General features: G+C 38.0%; 1 protein-coding gene across 1 annotated transcript in view; it reads right to left on the bottom strand.

Moving 5' to 3' along the window:
- Positions 1–16153, bottom strand: part of LOC307125411 (uncharacterized protein) — a gene marked incomplete at both ends in the record, with an annotated part of 87300 nt that extends 71147 nt beyond the window's left edge. Inside the window, 1 exon segment of the mRNA XM_079815263.1 lies at positions 16069–16153. Within this exon segment, the coding sequence (XP_079671389.1) occupies positions 16069–16153 (85 nt within the window).
- Between the last annotated feature and the right edge of the window lie 1148 nt (positions 16154–17301).

Here is a 17301-nt window from a genome sequence, read left to right as displayed (position 1 = left end):
TGACAATGAAACACATGACAAAACCAAGAAACATGACAAGGAGCATAGTTACAAAGACATGAACACAAACAAGACCCAAAACTGTTACCCTAACCCTAACCCTAACCCAAAATCGACCAAAATCTAAATTTTTCACTTGTTTTGCCTGTAGCTCGAAATGATCCTCTGTGCATTCCAACTCATTTTGCCAGCTATCAGAACTGTTTTGTTATTGAATATTAAAAAGATTAATTCATGCTTGTTTTAAGTTTGCCCATTTGTATTGTGTTCTAAACGATGCCTGTTTTTATTCTAGGCTGCACTAACAATTTAGAGGAAGCCATTTACCAATAAAAGCCTAAATAAAATTGCAATTATAGATTAACATTAAAATTGATTTTGTTCTGTTATGTACTTGAATTGGGACCAAGATTACACAATAGTCCTAGCTAACAAATGTGACATGACAGGTGTGATGATGAGGACTATATTTGACAACTATGGCAGTTAACACTATTTAATTGTTCTTAAAAAATAAAAATAAACACTCCATAGCCTTCCTATTCATCGAGTCACAATAAAAACAAAACATCTGATCAAACCTACACAATCCAGGTGGCAAACTGCTGCATTATTCAAGCAAACACACACAACAGTGGTCAGTATTTGTGCATCTGCTTGGAAAAAAAGTAAATATTCTATGCGGCTTCAAATCTATTGTAAATGGGGGTTTATGTCTGCTAAAAGTGAAAGACATGCATGATATGTGAAAGATATGTGCGCTCATACCTCACTCATTTCACAGTGCACTGACAACATGACAAGATCGATTGCTCATGACTTTCATGGCATCCAACTCCTTCTCTCTCTATTTCTTTCTTTCTCATACATCTCACTCTCTTGCCTATTTTGATTATCCAAGATTTAAATTAAGATGTCCGTTTAGTGTGACCATGATGTCTAAGATATACAGCATCTCTGACAGTCTATGTATGAATTAGCGCAAGTGCGCTTGCCTCTACTTTGTCTTTGCAGAGTGTGTGACAACCATGATCGCACACTGCATTGATCAAGACTTCTTCTCTGACATCTGCGAGTAAAGAAAGAGAATGTGTGTAGCTCCCCACCACCATAGGTTATATGTGAGGATCAAAGCAGACGGGATATTACTCTTCCATTGACGGCTGTAATCAAGTGTTATAAACATCTCAGAGAGACACATCTCACTTTACGATAGTAACAAATAATAAATGGTGACATGAGAAACGTAAAGAAACTCAAACAGGAGAGCATGGCTGTCTAAGGTCATGGGTAATGCAATGCATTAACTGATAAAATGTATACCTTGAATGCGATGTATGTCGCTTTGGATAAAAGTGTCACGTTTCACGTTTGTGGAGGCGTGGCCACTGATTACGGTGCTCATCACTTCCACCTGCTGCACTCAATCACCGGGCTTTATATGCAGTTCTCTCACCCACTCTCATTGTCAGATCGTTGCAGGCTTCCCTTGTGTGTGTCGTCGGCGTGTGTTCCTGTTTTACTGCGTCCCTGCTTCTGCCTGTCTGTGACTGCTCTGCCAGCACTTCTATGCCTGGTTCTCTCTCCTACACCTGCCACTCTACGGGGATTCGCCTGATCTGTTCCATTGCTTCTTTTGATGACTTTGTTCAACGTACTGTCTCAGTCATACTAATAAATGAGTGTTTACTGAATCGCTATTGGATCCTCCTGTCTCTCATTCGCAGCCGTAACAAAAAGCATCTGCCAAATGCAGCAATGTGCATATAAATGTACATGAATACAAATGCTGTCACAAATTTGGAGAAGTTTCAAAGATTTGGTAAGATTTGGTGGCTTAAAGGTCTTAAGTACAGGATTAGTTCTGAAGCCATGTTACGCAATATGGCATGTTCAAAGTGAAAGGCATGTTCAAAGCCATGATGTTAATAAAGCAACAAGAGCAGTTCAACCAAAAAGGAAAATATTTTCATTATTTTCTCTCCCCCTACATCAGGGTAGGATAAAGTGTACTAATTTGCTTGTGCATCAAACTAATTTGGTGAGAACTTTATGACTTTATTTATTAAAGCAGCGACAAAACGGAAATAAGGAAAGATTTATTCCTTCTTGTAATGCAATGTGTCAAATAAGAGAGACATCAAAAATATGCAGTGCTGGGGGTACTCCAGCATCCGAGTGAACTGAATTATAGAAAAAGAAAAAAAGGTATATCCATCGGTCAGGGCTCCAGACAAAAAAAATAATAATTTTATAAATTCAATAAGAAAAAATTAGATATTACCAAATAACTGAAGTGCCACATACAGGGAGTGCAGAATTATTAGGCACGTTGATTTTCTGATCATATTTTTTTTCCAGGCACATTTGACCAATTCCAAACCACAGTAATCCTAATAACTACTATTGATTTAGTATTTAATAATGTATAAGTGATATATAATTGTTCATGAAGGCTGGAAATGAAAATCACCTTATATTCAGGTGTGCAAAATTATTAGGCATGTTTTCTTTTACAGATAAATTGAGCCAAAAAAGAGATTTAACTCAGACTGAAAAGTCAAAAAGTATTAAATGCCCATGAGAAGGATGCAATACTAATGCAATACTAGACATTGCAGTTAAGGCATGACCATTGGACAGTGAAATGCTCGTTGGGTCAGCAGGGTCAGACAAAAACAGGTGGTGAAGAAAAGACATATTAACCGCAAAAGAATTAAGAATTAAGGTGAAGAATTAAGGGTGAAACCATCAGGAACCCTTTAGTCTCCAGCGCCACCATTTTCCAAAGCTGCAACCTACCTGGAGTCTCCAGAAGTGCAAGGTGTCAGGATCTCAGAGACTTCAGTTAGGTAAAGAATCCTAAAAAATGACCCCCACTAGATAAGAATCACAAGCTGAAGTGTTGTAAAATACTTGAAGAAGGTTTTTTTATAGGCTTTATGGACAGATAGGTTGAGAGTGACTCTTGAAGGACCAGCACCACATCCTCTAGTACCACTGTTTGAAGAATTCATCTTCCAGAATCTGGCAGTACGTTTTGGGAGTTCATTTTTAGTCCATCTCTGCAAAACGGACTTCAGGATGGACTAAAATGAACTCCCAAAACGTACTGCCAGATTCTGGAAGATGAATTCTTCAAGTGGTACTAGAGGATGTGGTGCTGGTCCTTCAAGAGTCATTCTCAACCTATAAAACCTATAAAGCCTATAAAAAAGCAGGCTTCATGTATTTTACAACACTTCAGCTTGTGATTCTTATCTAGTGGGGGTCATTTTTTAGGATTCTTTACCTAACTGAAGTCTCTGAGATCCTGACACCTTGCACTTCTGGAGACTCCAGGTAGGTTGCAGCTCTGGAAAATGGTGGCGCTGGAGACTAAAGGGTTCCTGATGGTTTCACCCTTAATTCTTCACCTTAATTCTTAATTCTTTTGCAGTTAACAGGTGTCTTTTCTCCGCCACATGTTTTTGTCTGACCCTGCTGACCCAACGAGCATTTCACTGTCCAATGGTCACGCCTTAACTGCAATGTCTAGTATTGCATTAGTATTGCATCCTTCTCATGGGCATTTAATACTTTTTGACTTTTCAGTCTGAGTTAAATCTCTTTTTTGGCTCAATTTATCTGTAAAAGAAAACATGCCTAATAATTCTGCACACCTGAATATAAGGTGATTTTCATTTCCAGCATGAACAATTAAATATCACTTATACATTATTAAATACTAAATCAATAGTAGTTATTAGGATTACTGTGGTTTGGAATTGGTCAAATGTGCCTGGAAAAAAAATATGATCAGAAAATCAACGTGCCTAATAATTCTGCACTCCCTGTATAGGAATAAACATGCGTTTTCATCTTTTTATATAAACTTAATTTCAATCAAACCCTCCTTTTACAGCATTGACATTTTCATTAATCTTGTGGATGTCCTGGGAACTGATTTTTGGGAACTCAAAATGCTCCTAGTTATTTTTATTATCCAGCTGACTAACGAGTTTATGGACATTGAATGGCTTTTCTGGGGTAAATGTAGTGTTACGTGACATGGTTTACAAGCTGTTTTATTGAAGTCTTTCCGTGGTTGTAACTCGTTCTGTATTTACGTACTGTAACTAGTAGAAAAGAGGAAGAGATGATCAGTTCATGTGGCGCTTGAACTGAGGTACTACCGCGATCTATCACAAAACATTAAAGAGCCACAAAACAAAAATTGTTTGTATTTCGTGATATCTGCAGGTCAGAATAATGGGCGTGCTGAAAGGTTGGTGGCGTGCCAAAATATCTTAACAATTGGTCGCGGAAACGGCCTGTTAGGGTGTGGGCAACTCAGGGTGTGGGGTGTAAGAATGTAAAGAACCAGGCCAAATTGTCTGGATGAGGAATTTTCATAAAGACTGTCTGAAAAGAAATGAAAGAGATTAACCTCTGAATCCACTCATACAATCATCACTCTCATCCGAGACAACGTCCCACTGAGTGAATCAACTGAGAATGGCTTCATCTGCATGTATTTACCTTGTCCCAAACTTCCCCCAAACTCCTGATCCCCTCTCCTGGGAGATCACAAAATCCAATAGATTTTGGGTATATTTCAATGTCAATTCTCACTATACAATATTATATGTGTTTGGTATCGTTTGAAATGTCTCGAATGGTACAAAAATCTCATAAGCACAGAAATACACAAGAAGTTAATAAGAGTTTTTAGAGCTTTATAGGTATTTTACTTATGATGGTGGGTGTGGCTGTTGGAGCAATTTGGTTTCCTTTCAATCAAGCCAAATGGGAATTCGACTCAATTTAAATTCCCTTTGTTTTCATGTATTTCCATTTGAAACAGTTTTTGGTCTGGTCAGAGTTATTTAAAGCGATGCAGCAATGAGTTCAGGCCCCATACTGTAATAGAGTTGGCCCGTACCGCAGAGTGTCTCGACACTGCGCTGCGTAATTTTCAGAAGTCAGGTATCGATATCTTATTCCTTGCTACAAAGTATTTGATGTTATGTACGAATTATCTTTGAATTGATTATGTAATTGGCATTATACATTTACCTGACAGTTAATAAAATTGCTACATTTTGATCCTTTCTGAATTACTCTGTAATTATTAACTATCTCCAGTAGGCTACGGGATGATATAATTGCAACAAAAGGTTAAAACAGAATGATTAAATGTATGATTAACTATTAGATATAAATGACCAAACAACCCATTGGCATTCTATCCTAAATTCGACAATATAATAAATGGAGTCAGATAAAGAATATTATAATCAAATCCATTTTTCCAGCTGAAACACTGAACGCACAAATGGCCTTCGAGTCGCTATCGCTACCGATCCTTGGAGCGAATTCAGCGGCCTTACAGGGGTAGGGTTAGTGGTTGGTTTCTGTTGTAGTTTTAGGTGTGTTCGACATTGACTACGGCTGGAGAGTTTTCTGCATACAGGTGGGGAGGAGCTGAAAATGGAGACGAGAAGTCGGATACTTTACATTTGTATACTTTATCAGAGCTGAAGTAAAATAAATTCAATATTTGTGAAATACACAGATGTTTCAGAGACATTTTCATTTAATACTTTATGTAGCCTACTGCTTAATACAGCGTCTGTTTGCACAAGAATAAAGTGGGGTCTACGTTTTAATAAACATGACAATATAACATCGGAACATCGAACTACATGAAAAGAGGTTTTACTATTATAAAAAAGTGATATGTGAGCATTAGTGTACTTGAAGGTTTTAGAATAAACACGACACACGTGATCGCTGTCATGTGGTGAATATGGCCAATCGTGGAACAGCTGTATCGTCATTAGAGCTCGTGCAGCCACTCTGGAGAAGCTGCACAGAATGAACCAGCCGTCTGCTCTCGAAACGCTCTCGCGGTACTTTGATGGCATACAGTCGCATGATGTCGGAAAAAAATGTCTTACCAGCATGCACTGCTTCAAGTCAGCCACCGATCGGTCTACGCAGTGCTGCATGAAGTCGAACAAGCCTTTTATGTGTTGAGTGTTCTATATTGAGTGTTCATTCATTAACACGTCTCTCTCATATGCTAGCACAACTGGAGCCTGCATTTTTATTAGCAGGTGTGCCGTCAGCGTTGGTGTTCGACAGAGATGAGGACTGACATTTCTCATTTTGACATGTTTTTCTGACATAGAAAGCTGATCCACTTTTTCCCCCTGTGTTTTGGTGCTCAAACTCTTACAGTGAGTGAGTTTCTTTTTTTTCCTCTGAAACTTACGTCAACCCAAAAGATTGACTTGAGGCTACTCATCAAAGAACACGCAGGTAAAAAGTAGGAGTGGAACGTTTCTCTGTAAAAAAAAAAAATCAAACTGTATGGTTCTCCACCCATGGTTCGGCACAAACTTGCACCACGGTTCATCTCAAATCTGATAACGCATCTATAATACGGTTTGTTGAAAATAACGTGTAAAAAAGACAGACAGAGTTAGGTTAATGTATTTTCTGTCGATGGATACACATTCTGGCTTCTCAATACATTACGACAGCAAAGATCAAAAAGCGTGGACAAAACAGTGACTCTAGTATGCGAGTGCTTATGCTCGACCATGACTGAACAGCACACGTGTTTAAACTAAACTCGTTTAAGCCAATTTAAACATTCAAGAACAAGACGCGAGAGAACTTGCGCGCGCTGAGAGGAGATCTGTGTGTGTGCACTCATCTGAAGCCGTTAGCACTGCGCATCGCAGATAGTGCGCAAATATTGAGCTGCTCCCTTTCAAGTTTTGCACTTGAACGGACAAATTCACACCAAAAATATGTCAACATGCACGTCTTGGTGAGTAATCCTAGCGAACACAGTAGGTTATGTCTTAAGTAAAACGTAAACAGTCGATAAAGACGTGTTCATGTGTAACAGTGTGTACAGTACTGATGTGCATTATTTCTTAAAGGGAAAGAAGCCTTTTCCTGCTGTCTGTGTTTTTAATGTTAATCAAACAACAAATGACTAAGAAATCACTCACTGCTCTTGACTGAATAGCTTTTGTAACTTCAATAATTATTAATCTTTATTTAATTTATACAGTGAAGAATATAATATGCAATGCTATTTTATATTTGATTACTTTATTCAATTTCTGTACCTGGAAAACCTGAAAAGCACTGCTTATTTTATACATCTTTGCTCTACTGTATATTTGTGCTGTTGCTTGTAGTTTGACTATTTGTTCTTATTTTATTTTTATTTGACAAATGTCCTAATTACCCTGAACAGCATATACCGAACCCCGAACCGTGACCCTACAACCGTGATAAAAACTGAACTGTGAACCGCTCCACCCCTAGTAAAAAGGCATGCACATTTTTTGTACATTTATATTGTCACCAGTGGCAATCTCAGCAAAAATATAACTTGCAAATTAATATTTTAGGTTGCAAACGTGGCCGTTTTAGGCACAGTCTGGAGCCCCAATTTAAAATCAACATACATGGATGAAGTCAATGGATCTATAAGATGTTGCTGACTGCTGAGTGTCGAAATGACCTGCCAGTTACAGATTTCTGCTTGAAGTCATTGCCCTTTACTGATGAAGGTATACAATCAGCAACGCGTATGCGTTTACATAGAGCTTTAATTCACATCCTGACAACTTAATGAGTACATGTGCTGTAGTGTTTGCTGTAGTGTTGTCAGAACAGTAAATGTTTGCATGCATATGGTGAGACTAGGTGTCTGATAGAAGGAACGGTTATTTATCATGCAATCATGAGCGTACAAACAAACATGCACACTTATCCATGACACAAGAACAACAGCACGATTATGAATTATGGATCAATAATACTTCAGATACATGCTAACTGAAGCATGCAAAAACACATACGCAAACGTCCTTGAACAACAAGGCTTTGGTAAACAACTTGAGTAAAAATAACCCATGTGTGTCTAATATCTCAGTTGCCACACATTTGATCGATGACCCAAAATTTAAACATCTATGTCCTCTTCCAAATGACAGAAGTTACAAAACTGATACATCACTGTTCAAAGTACATATCTAATATCTAATACTTAATTCAACATGTTTGTAGCAATGGGCCAGTAAACCCTAATGGCTTGCATGAGGGACATCTCCAATTTACAAGATTTCGCAAGAACTTTACACATTTTGGCCAAGTCATGGAATGCTCTGATATTCACTTCAATGAGTGTAGTAACTTTCTGGGCCATATTAAAGAAACAACTTAGAATCTTATTTTATCTGGTTATAGTAACCATGTTGATTCCTGTTAGAAGCATAGACTGTACAAAAATATGGAGGTAGTGTCCGTGACATCACCCGTAGGGTTCTGAAGACCGTTTTTGAAGCCTGAAAGCCGACTGTTGCCATCTTGGCAGTGCGTCCCTCCCGGATAACTGACAATGGGCAAAGAGGCGGGACGTGACTACAGCTGAGGTGACGTGATGACAACAGCAGACAAGCGACAATCCACCTGTCACTCAAAGTGGTCACGCCATTAATTATGCAGAATTTTATGGCTTAATATATTTATATATAATAATAAAAAATGTACCCCCCCCCCCCCTCACAGTTGTCATGAAGGGCAAAATTAGCCGTATAGACCTAAAACCCCAATTTGCACCAGGCTGTAAACATGTTTTTTTCTGCTGTAAAGTTGGGCATTTTAACATGGGGCTCAATGAGATTCTGCTCCCTTTTGGAGCCTGTCTCTAGCGGCCAGTCGGTGAATTGCAGTTTAAAGGCTGGAATACACTACACGATTTTTGCCCCGATTTTCCCCCCGATTTACAGTCTGATCAAGTTGACAAGAGTCAGAGCCAGTCTGCAGATTTTGAGCCAACAGATTCCAAGGAAAATCGCGTAGTATATCATGGTCATAGACTCTTATTTTTTAGCTTCAGATTTTGATTCCATCCAGTCGGAGGATATCAAACATGTTTGATATTTTGAGCCGATTTTAGAATACATGTGCATAAGATAATAATCTATGCCCACCACTAATATATATATATATATATATATATATATATATATATATATATATATATATATATATATATATATATATTAGTGGTGGGCATAGATTATTATCTTTTTATCTAGATTAATCTAGATTAATTCCAAGATTAATCTAGATTAAAATGACTCATTTGAATTCTGCCGAAGGCATTCAGAATATGTGTGCTCGTAAGTGATCGTTTGTCTTTTTGTAGTTTGAATAATAAATAAGAGGTCCCTTTAATAATAATAATAATAATAAGGTCCCTTTAAGACCTGACACACGCATGAATCCCAAACACTGTTCCTGTGAGCTGGTTACGACTGTGTTTACGTTAAAACTCACCAAGATGGGCATTGAGACATTTTTGAGTGTATTTGACCATTAATAAGCTGGAAAAAGGAGCTAATTTTTGCACTTGTATGTCAGATGTGGCTTTACTACGGTATGTGTGTGTGCGCTTCAGATGCGAGCGCGAAATCTGCGAGAATTAGTAGAATTAACGTTATGTGCAACCCCGCGCGAAATTCAGACCGGTCACACCAATACTAACAAAAGTGCAGCAGAACACCCGTTCGCAATGTTCAGAGGATTAAACGGCCTGAATGAGAGAAGGCGAGTGTGTGTCAACTCGCTGTCGGTCGGAGAGGAGAGGAGAGCACGGCTGCTATCGATACTGTAGAAAATGAGTATTGTATCGTTTCAGATATTTCAGTATCGATACATAGTGAAATATCGATATTTTTGACAACACTAGTAGGCATACACACAGGTTTGAAGACTCGTTCTCTTGCCCCTACAGTGCAATTCGGCTAGGTATACATCCGCGCTAAAATATCAAGGTGAAAGTCATCATAGCTTGCGTAGTATAGACCCAGCTCCCAACCCAACTTTGAGAATAGATTAACGGCGATATTTTTTTTATCGCCCGATAAGAGTCTCACGTTAACGCAGCACGTTAACGGCGATAACGGCCCACCACTAATATATATATATACACATACACACACACACACACACACACTCAGAATGTATATTCAGTTTAACAGCATAAGGTTCAACTTCAAGAAGTTAAACTGTAACTGAATTGCGCAATGTGCACATTTTGAAGCTTAAATTATGTTCTAAATTATGAATGGGTCAAACGCGTTTGTAAAACGGCCTGAATCCATTATTTTTAAGTGCAATCCTGCAGGTGTCTATTTCCATGCAAAAATTGCACATCCTTAATGAGCGGAGCGCTGATTTCTAGTGTATTTACTTGAACTTCTAGGTAATATCTATGGTTTGACCCATTTCAGAGGCAGCCAAAATCAGAATTTGAAGCTGTGAATAAAACTCTCTCTACGAGCCTGACGACGTGCGATGCCCGCTGACTGACATGTATGCGCATGAATCACACACGCACAGTTTCAGGCCAAGAGAAATAATGTATGTTGCATAATACATTTTTAACAAGCAAAATAAAACAGCATCACGATACATAGTCTCATTTTAGCTATGTATTTTAACTATTATAGTAGCCTATTTCGAAGGACAAAAACATGAACTTTATTGGCTTTTACATAGAGTCAGCTGTCACTTTGCGTGAGGCCCTTGCGACGGTACTGCCTAGAAACCAGGCGCTTGTTTCAGTTTGTGTTCCGAACTATTTTAAAGTCTGGTAGTGTATGATGTTAATAATTTGCTTTGTATTGTTTGCATTATTATTATTATTATTATTCATATTCCTTTATATGTTTATTTATTTGTATTTTTGTGTGGTATTTGTTTTCCAGCTTTTCTTTGGTTTCATTTGTTATGATAACGAAGGTATTTTATTTTGACATCCAGTTGAGCAGAGGATGTGGATATATTGAGTGTTGTTCAAACAGTTCAATATGGAACGAGGCCTAGACGCATAAGGTCTTCGCATCGACGGTTAACGGTGCAAGGAGTTTTTTAGCTTCTGGTTTAAATGGAGAGCAAGGTACGGTCTTTGACATCTGTTATCCGTGTGTTTTGATTTTGTTTCTTTGTGTAAAGATTGTTTGTTTGTAACGTTGTAGTATGTTTGGGTACGTTTTGAATCATTTAGTTTATTTGTTTGTTTTTATGTATGTTTTGTTTCATGGGTTATTCATTTGCTGTTTTTGTTTTTTGTACAAAGCTCTTACGGGTTGATTCCCGCGATGCATGATGGCGATGTTTATGGTGTCCAACGATGATCGCAATAAAGTGTGGGAATCACCAGTCCAAGACTCAATCCAATTATTAAGCCAGGTAGCTACATATGAAGCCCAGCTTTTTTCTGTAACCCTTTACAAAGTCGGCAAGTGTATGATGCCTAGTGTTTTAAAAATCTGTTCAGATTTTAAAAATCGTGTAGTGTATTCCAGCCTTAAGTCACTTCTGTGTTGGCTTCAAGAGAAACCGCAGGAGGTTTTCGCTTGGTTAGAACATGGAACTTCTCAGATCTTAAAGGGATAGTTCACCGAAAAGTGAAAATTATTTAATCATTTACGGCAATGGAAGTCAATAGTAACTTCACCAACATTCACAATTTTTGTTCTGCAGAAGACAGAAAGAAAAGACACGAGGGTGTGTAAATGATGATTTTTTTTTGGTGAACTATTCCTTTAACTTAACAATAATCCCTTGTCTGCACTCAGGTTTAATCTGAGTTTACAATATGAGCCCTCTGTAATACTGAAGAATCTCTTCCTATTACAGAAAGAAAGGATGTCTGCTTTGGAATTACAACCCCTGTCTTTAATCTTTGGAGGCAGTGACATTTAACGAGAAGTGGAATGTATGCGCATGTTCATCTGAGCGAAGAACGGAATGATGGGATATTTATGATGGGTCATTTAGTATAAAGAGAAGGGAAGGCTGATTTAGGGAAGAACCTGAAGGGGCATGAGGGCTCCATTCACACCCACTGACATTTTCCAGAGGACAAATCAATTAGCAGGGTATTAAAGAGAGGCCGTGTGTGACCGAGTCCCCAGGCTCTTAAACTGTAACTGAGAAAGCACTGCAAAACGCATGCACAGCCACACACACACACACACCACAACAACATCAACAGACACACTCTTGATAGAGCATGCACAAGCACAAACACACACAAACACATCCATCTCAACAACAACATGAACAGACACACTCTAGATGTAGCATACACAAGAAAAACACAGCTTCCACAAATAAAACACATACTGGCACGGGACACACATAAGATTACTTTTATGTGCTGCTGTGTGAAAAAACCAATGGGATCTAGGGAAGCAGAACTGGGTAATTAAGGATTACTAATGATTTGAAGCCTGAATAGTTGATACATCCGGAATAGCATAAGAGATAGAAAAGGCATGGATTTTTACAAAATAATACTGTCTTCCAGCCATATTCACAAAGAAATTATAGGTTTAGCACAAGTTCTGTCAGGAAGACTCTAATGCCATGTCATTTATTCATGACTATTAGGTCTGGCCAATCTTTGCTTAACACTTGGAGTATAAGCACTGAACTCTCTGTTTTACATCCGCAGTTAATGGCGCTGACGTTCCCCTCCATCCTCCCCACTACCACCAGGTTGGCCCTGTCCATTCGTTCAAGCCATCCTAGGTGTACATGGCATTCTTCTTTCAGACCAATACAATCGGAGTATATAAGCATTATAATGGCAGTGAGTAGCAGCCCAAAATTTGAAGACCAAAAAAGTGCATCCATCCATTATAAAAGCAAGCCACACGGCTCCGGGGAGGTTAATAAAGGCCTTATGAAGTGTTAAATATGATAATTTTTCTTACAAAAACCCATCGATTCGCTTCAGAAGGCCTTTATCAATCCCCAGAGCCGTGTGGAGTATGTTTATGAGGGATGGAAGCACTTTTTTTGGCTTCAAATTTTGGGCTGCCATTATAAAGCTTGGAAGAGCCAGGATATATTTTAATGTTACTCCGATTGTATTCGTCTGAAAGAAGAATGTCATATACACTTAGGATGGCTTGAGGTGAGTAAATTATGTAATTTTCATTTTTTGGGTGAACCATCCCTGTAATAAAAAACAAACCTTTTGATAACTTTTTTTAAGCACAACATGAGTAAATCATGAGACAAGTTCCTTATACTTTTTTGTCATTGTGGTCATTCATAGTAGATGACCGTGTGTCAGAGTGCCTGTCTGGACAGGAAACACCCACCAATTGCAAAATACATTGACCTGAGAGAGGAAGATCTGTTTGTGAATGGAGAAAAAAGGAATAGGTCCATGTATACTCACTGTACAAGATGAAGGGGAAAAAACATGAATATTTTCCCCCAACCCAACAGCCTTGTTCTGATGTGGAAGTATTTTGACATGACTCAGTATTAATCAGAACTACTAGCAAGTAGGGCTGGAATGATTTGACCTAAAATCAAAATCTTGATTAATTGAAAATTTTAACTCAATTACGATTAATCAACAATTATTTTGCTCTCCCCCCCCCCCCCTTTTCAAATGAAAAAGTGCATTTCTTTGTGATTTTAAAATACTTAAAGGAAACAGCTCAGCAGTTATTGTCTATGGGTCGTAACATTTCTTACAGATTCCTATTTGTTGTACATCAGATACAGATGAATTAGCACAGTAGGCCTACATTACATTTATTTGAATGCATTATGAGAGAGTGATTGTGTGTGTGAATTAGTCATACGTCTCTATTAATTATGAAGCTGTGGTTTGTAGTTACTTCAAAGACAAATAGACAAATCTATGCTATATCTAGGGATGCAACAATACAGTTAGTCCACGGTTCAATACATACCTCGGTTTTTAACCACGGTTTTCGGTTCGGTTCGGTTCTGATGGCTTGTCACATACATTTTTTGTTATTCTATTTTTAGGCGACAGGAACAGCAAGAGGTTAAAGAGAAAAAAAGACAATTTTTTTATTGCAATACTCTTTCTTTATTTTACTTAAAAGAATTGAAAAACCTTACTTAAACTTAAAACTTTACTTAAAAAAAAACCTTGTACACATTCCTAGTGTATTGGATAATATAAAATAAATATATATAAAGATTTACACGGGCAGCTCAGAGCTGTACAGCAGCATTAAAGTATGAAATTGAACGAATGAATGTAAAAATAAAACACTACATAGACTTCACTATAAAATATACACTGATTCTTAGCTACTGTATTAGTTTTTCAGTCTAGAGCGATTTTCTCTTTGTCTTTTGTTGTTGTATTAAGATTAAAGGGATATTTCACTCAAAAATGAAAATTCTGTCATCGAGAAATGAATACAGGTTTGGAACAATATTAGAGTGAGTAAATAATGACATCATTTTATAGGTGAACTGTCCCTTTAAGGACCGCGTGTTCGCTGCACTGTTGTCAATTTAAGACCTCCATGCATCTGATATACAGACACGATTGCGATTTTACTTTCACTTTAGACATAACCGACTGTGTTTATGTTAACCTTGTGTGTATTTGACAGTATTAGCGCAGTAAGACTACTTAGTCCAGTAATCACATGTTTGACAGGCTTTTAGTGCGCGCGCTCTGAGAAGCGCATGTTAAAACCGCGCACGCGAATGAGCGGCAAGGCTTTAACACGCATGCAAATAATGAACTTTGTTGATTGTGAATAACTATAGTGTTCCGTGAGTATAACTCTACCACTAACGTGTGATGTGAATGTATGTCGCGTTGTTCAGTATTGGGATGGAGGCAAATGATAGAATTTTTTGAAAAATAATTAATTAAATGCGAAACCAAAAAAAACGCAATTCACAAGCGCGTATTGAACCGTGAATGCCGTACCGAACGGTTCAATATTATATTGAGAATTGTGGCATCCCTAGCTATAACGGTTGAGTTTCTAAGCTACTTTAGTGATAAATCACAGGACAGCGTTGACAATGAGTTTCTGTGCTCCTCTCTGCGCGTGATCTTGTCTGTATGAGTGTTCATGTGTCACAATATATTAAGCATTAGTTCATAATACACATCCGATGGTCTAAAATCCCTTCAATTTTCAAACGTACAGGCCTTAAAACACATACAATTGACAAAGGTTTGTGAGGACGCAAGTGAAAGTGATCTGGCTTCAGGGTACACTCGTTGTCAGAGACACGACAACTCGGCTCTCTGTGTCACAGAAAAAAGCTCACAAGCACTGAACGGAGATGTTTGCCATATTGTTGTTCTTGAATAGTGTAAAATCGCCTGAATGTTCAAACTAACAAGCCCTTAAAAGCATTTAATTGACAAACTTCAGGAGGACGCAAGTGAAAGTGATCTGGCTTTGGGGCTTGCTTGCGCTGTCTGTGTGTGCGTATAATAGCACATATAAGAACGGTGATTAACTTACCTGTATAAACTGTGTAAAACATGCAACTAATACTGAGCATCCAGATTGTATAAACAAAGATAACTGCTCCTGAATCTTTCCGTGTGCCTGCAAACTGCACTCGATGTGACTGACGGGGCAATGTCAGGTGACTAAAACCGAAATAACCGACATGGGAAAATTACATCGGTTAGAGGTTCTGAATTTCGGTTTGGATAACTTTTACGATTAATCGTCCAGTCCTACTAGCAAGTAACTTTCCTACAAGGGCTAACTGTCTGGGCAGCTTTTATCATAAATTCCTCTGAGACAAATTCTCTGAATTCTCTGAACTGTGTTCTTAGTTGATCTTGATAGCAGATTCGCATAAAAAGCTCATCAACAAGTAGAGCCATGCCTCAATTAACACAACTGCTTAAAATACAATAAATGACTGTGTTGCCATGACACAGAGTTTCATCCATATCCAAGCTCATTTCCAAGACAGCATATTTATCTGACTGAGGAGGTTTCTCATGAAACACACAATAACATACACTAACATTGTCTGTTTCAGTGTAGATTCCCTTTGTACATTTCTTTTATCAAAACAGGTGTTTTTTTGTTGTTGTTTTGTTTTGTTTTTTTAAGTACAAGTGATCAAATCTTGTACTGCTTAGCAGAAGTATTTTCTCCAGATTGTTGTCACTGTAAACACTGCCTCGCCACTCCTCTTATGGGACAGTCCTACCTGAGACTTGAATCCATCCATGATGTTGGCTGTGAGACGAATAGAATAAAGGGCTCTCCATTGTGTTTCTTCTCCTTTGCGTCATTATGGTTGGTAATCTGAACCAATAAGCATGAGGATAATCTACTGAGAGAGGCGTGCATCCATCTATCTGCTACTGTCCGACGCTCCAAGTCCTCTCAGCTGCAGCATGTGTGTGCTTTAGAGAGAGCGAGAGAGAGGGAGAGAGAGAGAGGGAGCGCAAGAGAGAGAGAGAAGGTGGGGGGAAGAGGGAAAGAGAGAGAACAATTCATACAGGCTGATCGGATTTATGATTTCATTTGAGATCATGCAGACCGATGTAAAATGACAAAAACTGGTATCATCTGAAGCAGCAGGTTTTGTTGTTTAGTTTGATCTAACATTCACACAAGGTTTTCATCTAAGAAATATTATGTTATGCCTTAGCAGAAACAATGGAACAGTGTATTTTTATTGATGTTAGTCATATGGCATGTTGGTTCCGTTATACCACTATGTTATTTCCTACTTGTTTACCATCTTTAATTAAAGTATTTAGAATTAAATAGGGATGGTAATGGGATACTGTAATCAATTTAAATAAATGTAATTATTTAATAAATATTTAATACATTAATCAACCACAATCAATACATAACTTAAAATGTCCATGTTTTTAATTGGTGTTAAAACGGGGTAACATTAGAACAACAACAATCATCATAAAAACTTTCATTTAACGTTACACAGTTTAGATACGGGTGTACACTATTTTAAGTTGTAGCAGACAATAAGTAATGCAAGTTCCAGGGCTTGACATTAACTTGTGTATGAAATCCAGATTTCCATATGATTTGACAGAATATCAAAAATCCAAATGGTGTGCATCATACCTGACATCTAGATGATCACTTTACAGTCCATTTTATGACTGTAAATCATTCTCTTCAAATGCTATTGAAGTTAGAAACGTGTATAACTATACTTTAGAGCCGGAAATTCGCGAATATCGAACGTCTAACATCAGGCCAACTTATGTCAGTCACATCAGATGCACTATTGTTCTGCTGCGTTTGTTTGAAACTATATTTTCACTGCTGAAATAGAACAGAAACAGTCAATCACTGTATGATTAATGAATCTCCTTCATCTCGCACACACATCTCTGCTTTGTTGTTTATGATGAGTGCATTTCAGTGAGTGAGCGCGCGCTCTGAACAAAATTCCGGCGCA

This window comes from Gobio gobio (assembly GCF_949357685.1).
Source record: "Gobio gobio genome assembly, chromosome: 4".
NCBI classification, from domain to species: domain Eukaryota; kingdom Metazoa; phylum Chordata; class Actinopteri; order Cypriniformes; family Gobionidae; genus Gobio; species Gobio gobio.
Note: the sequence above shows the minus strand (reverse complement) of the source record. Positions and strands in the feature narration are given on the sequence as shown.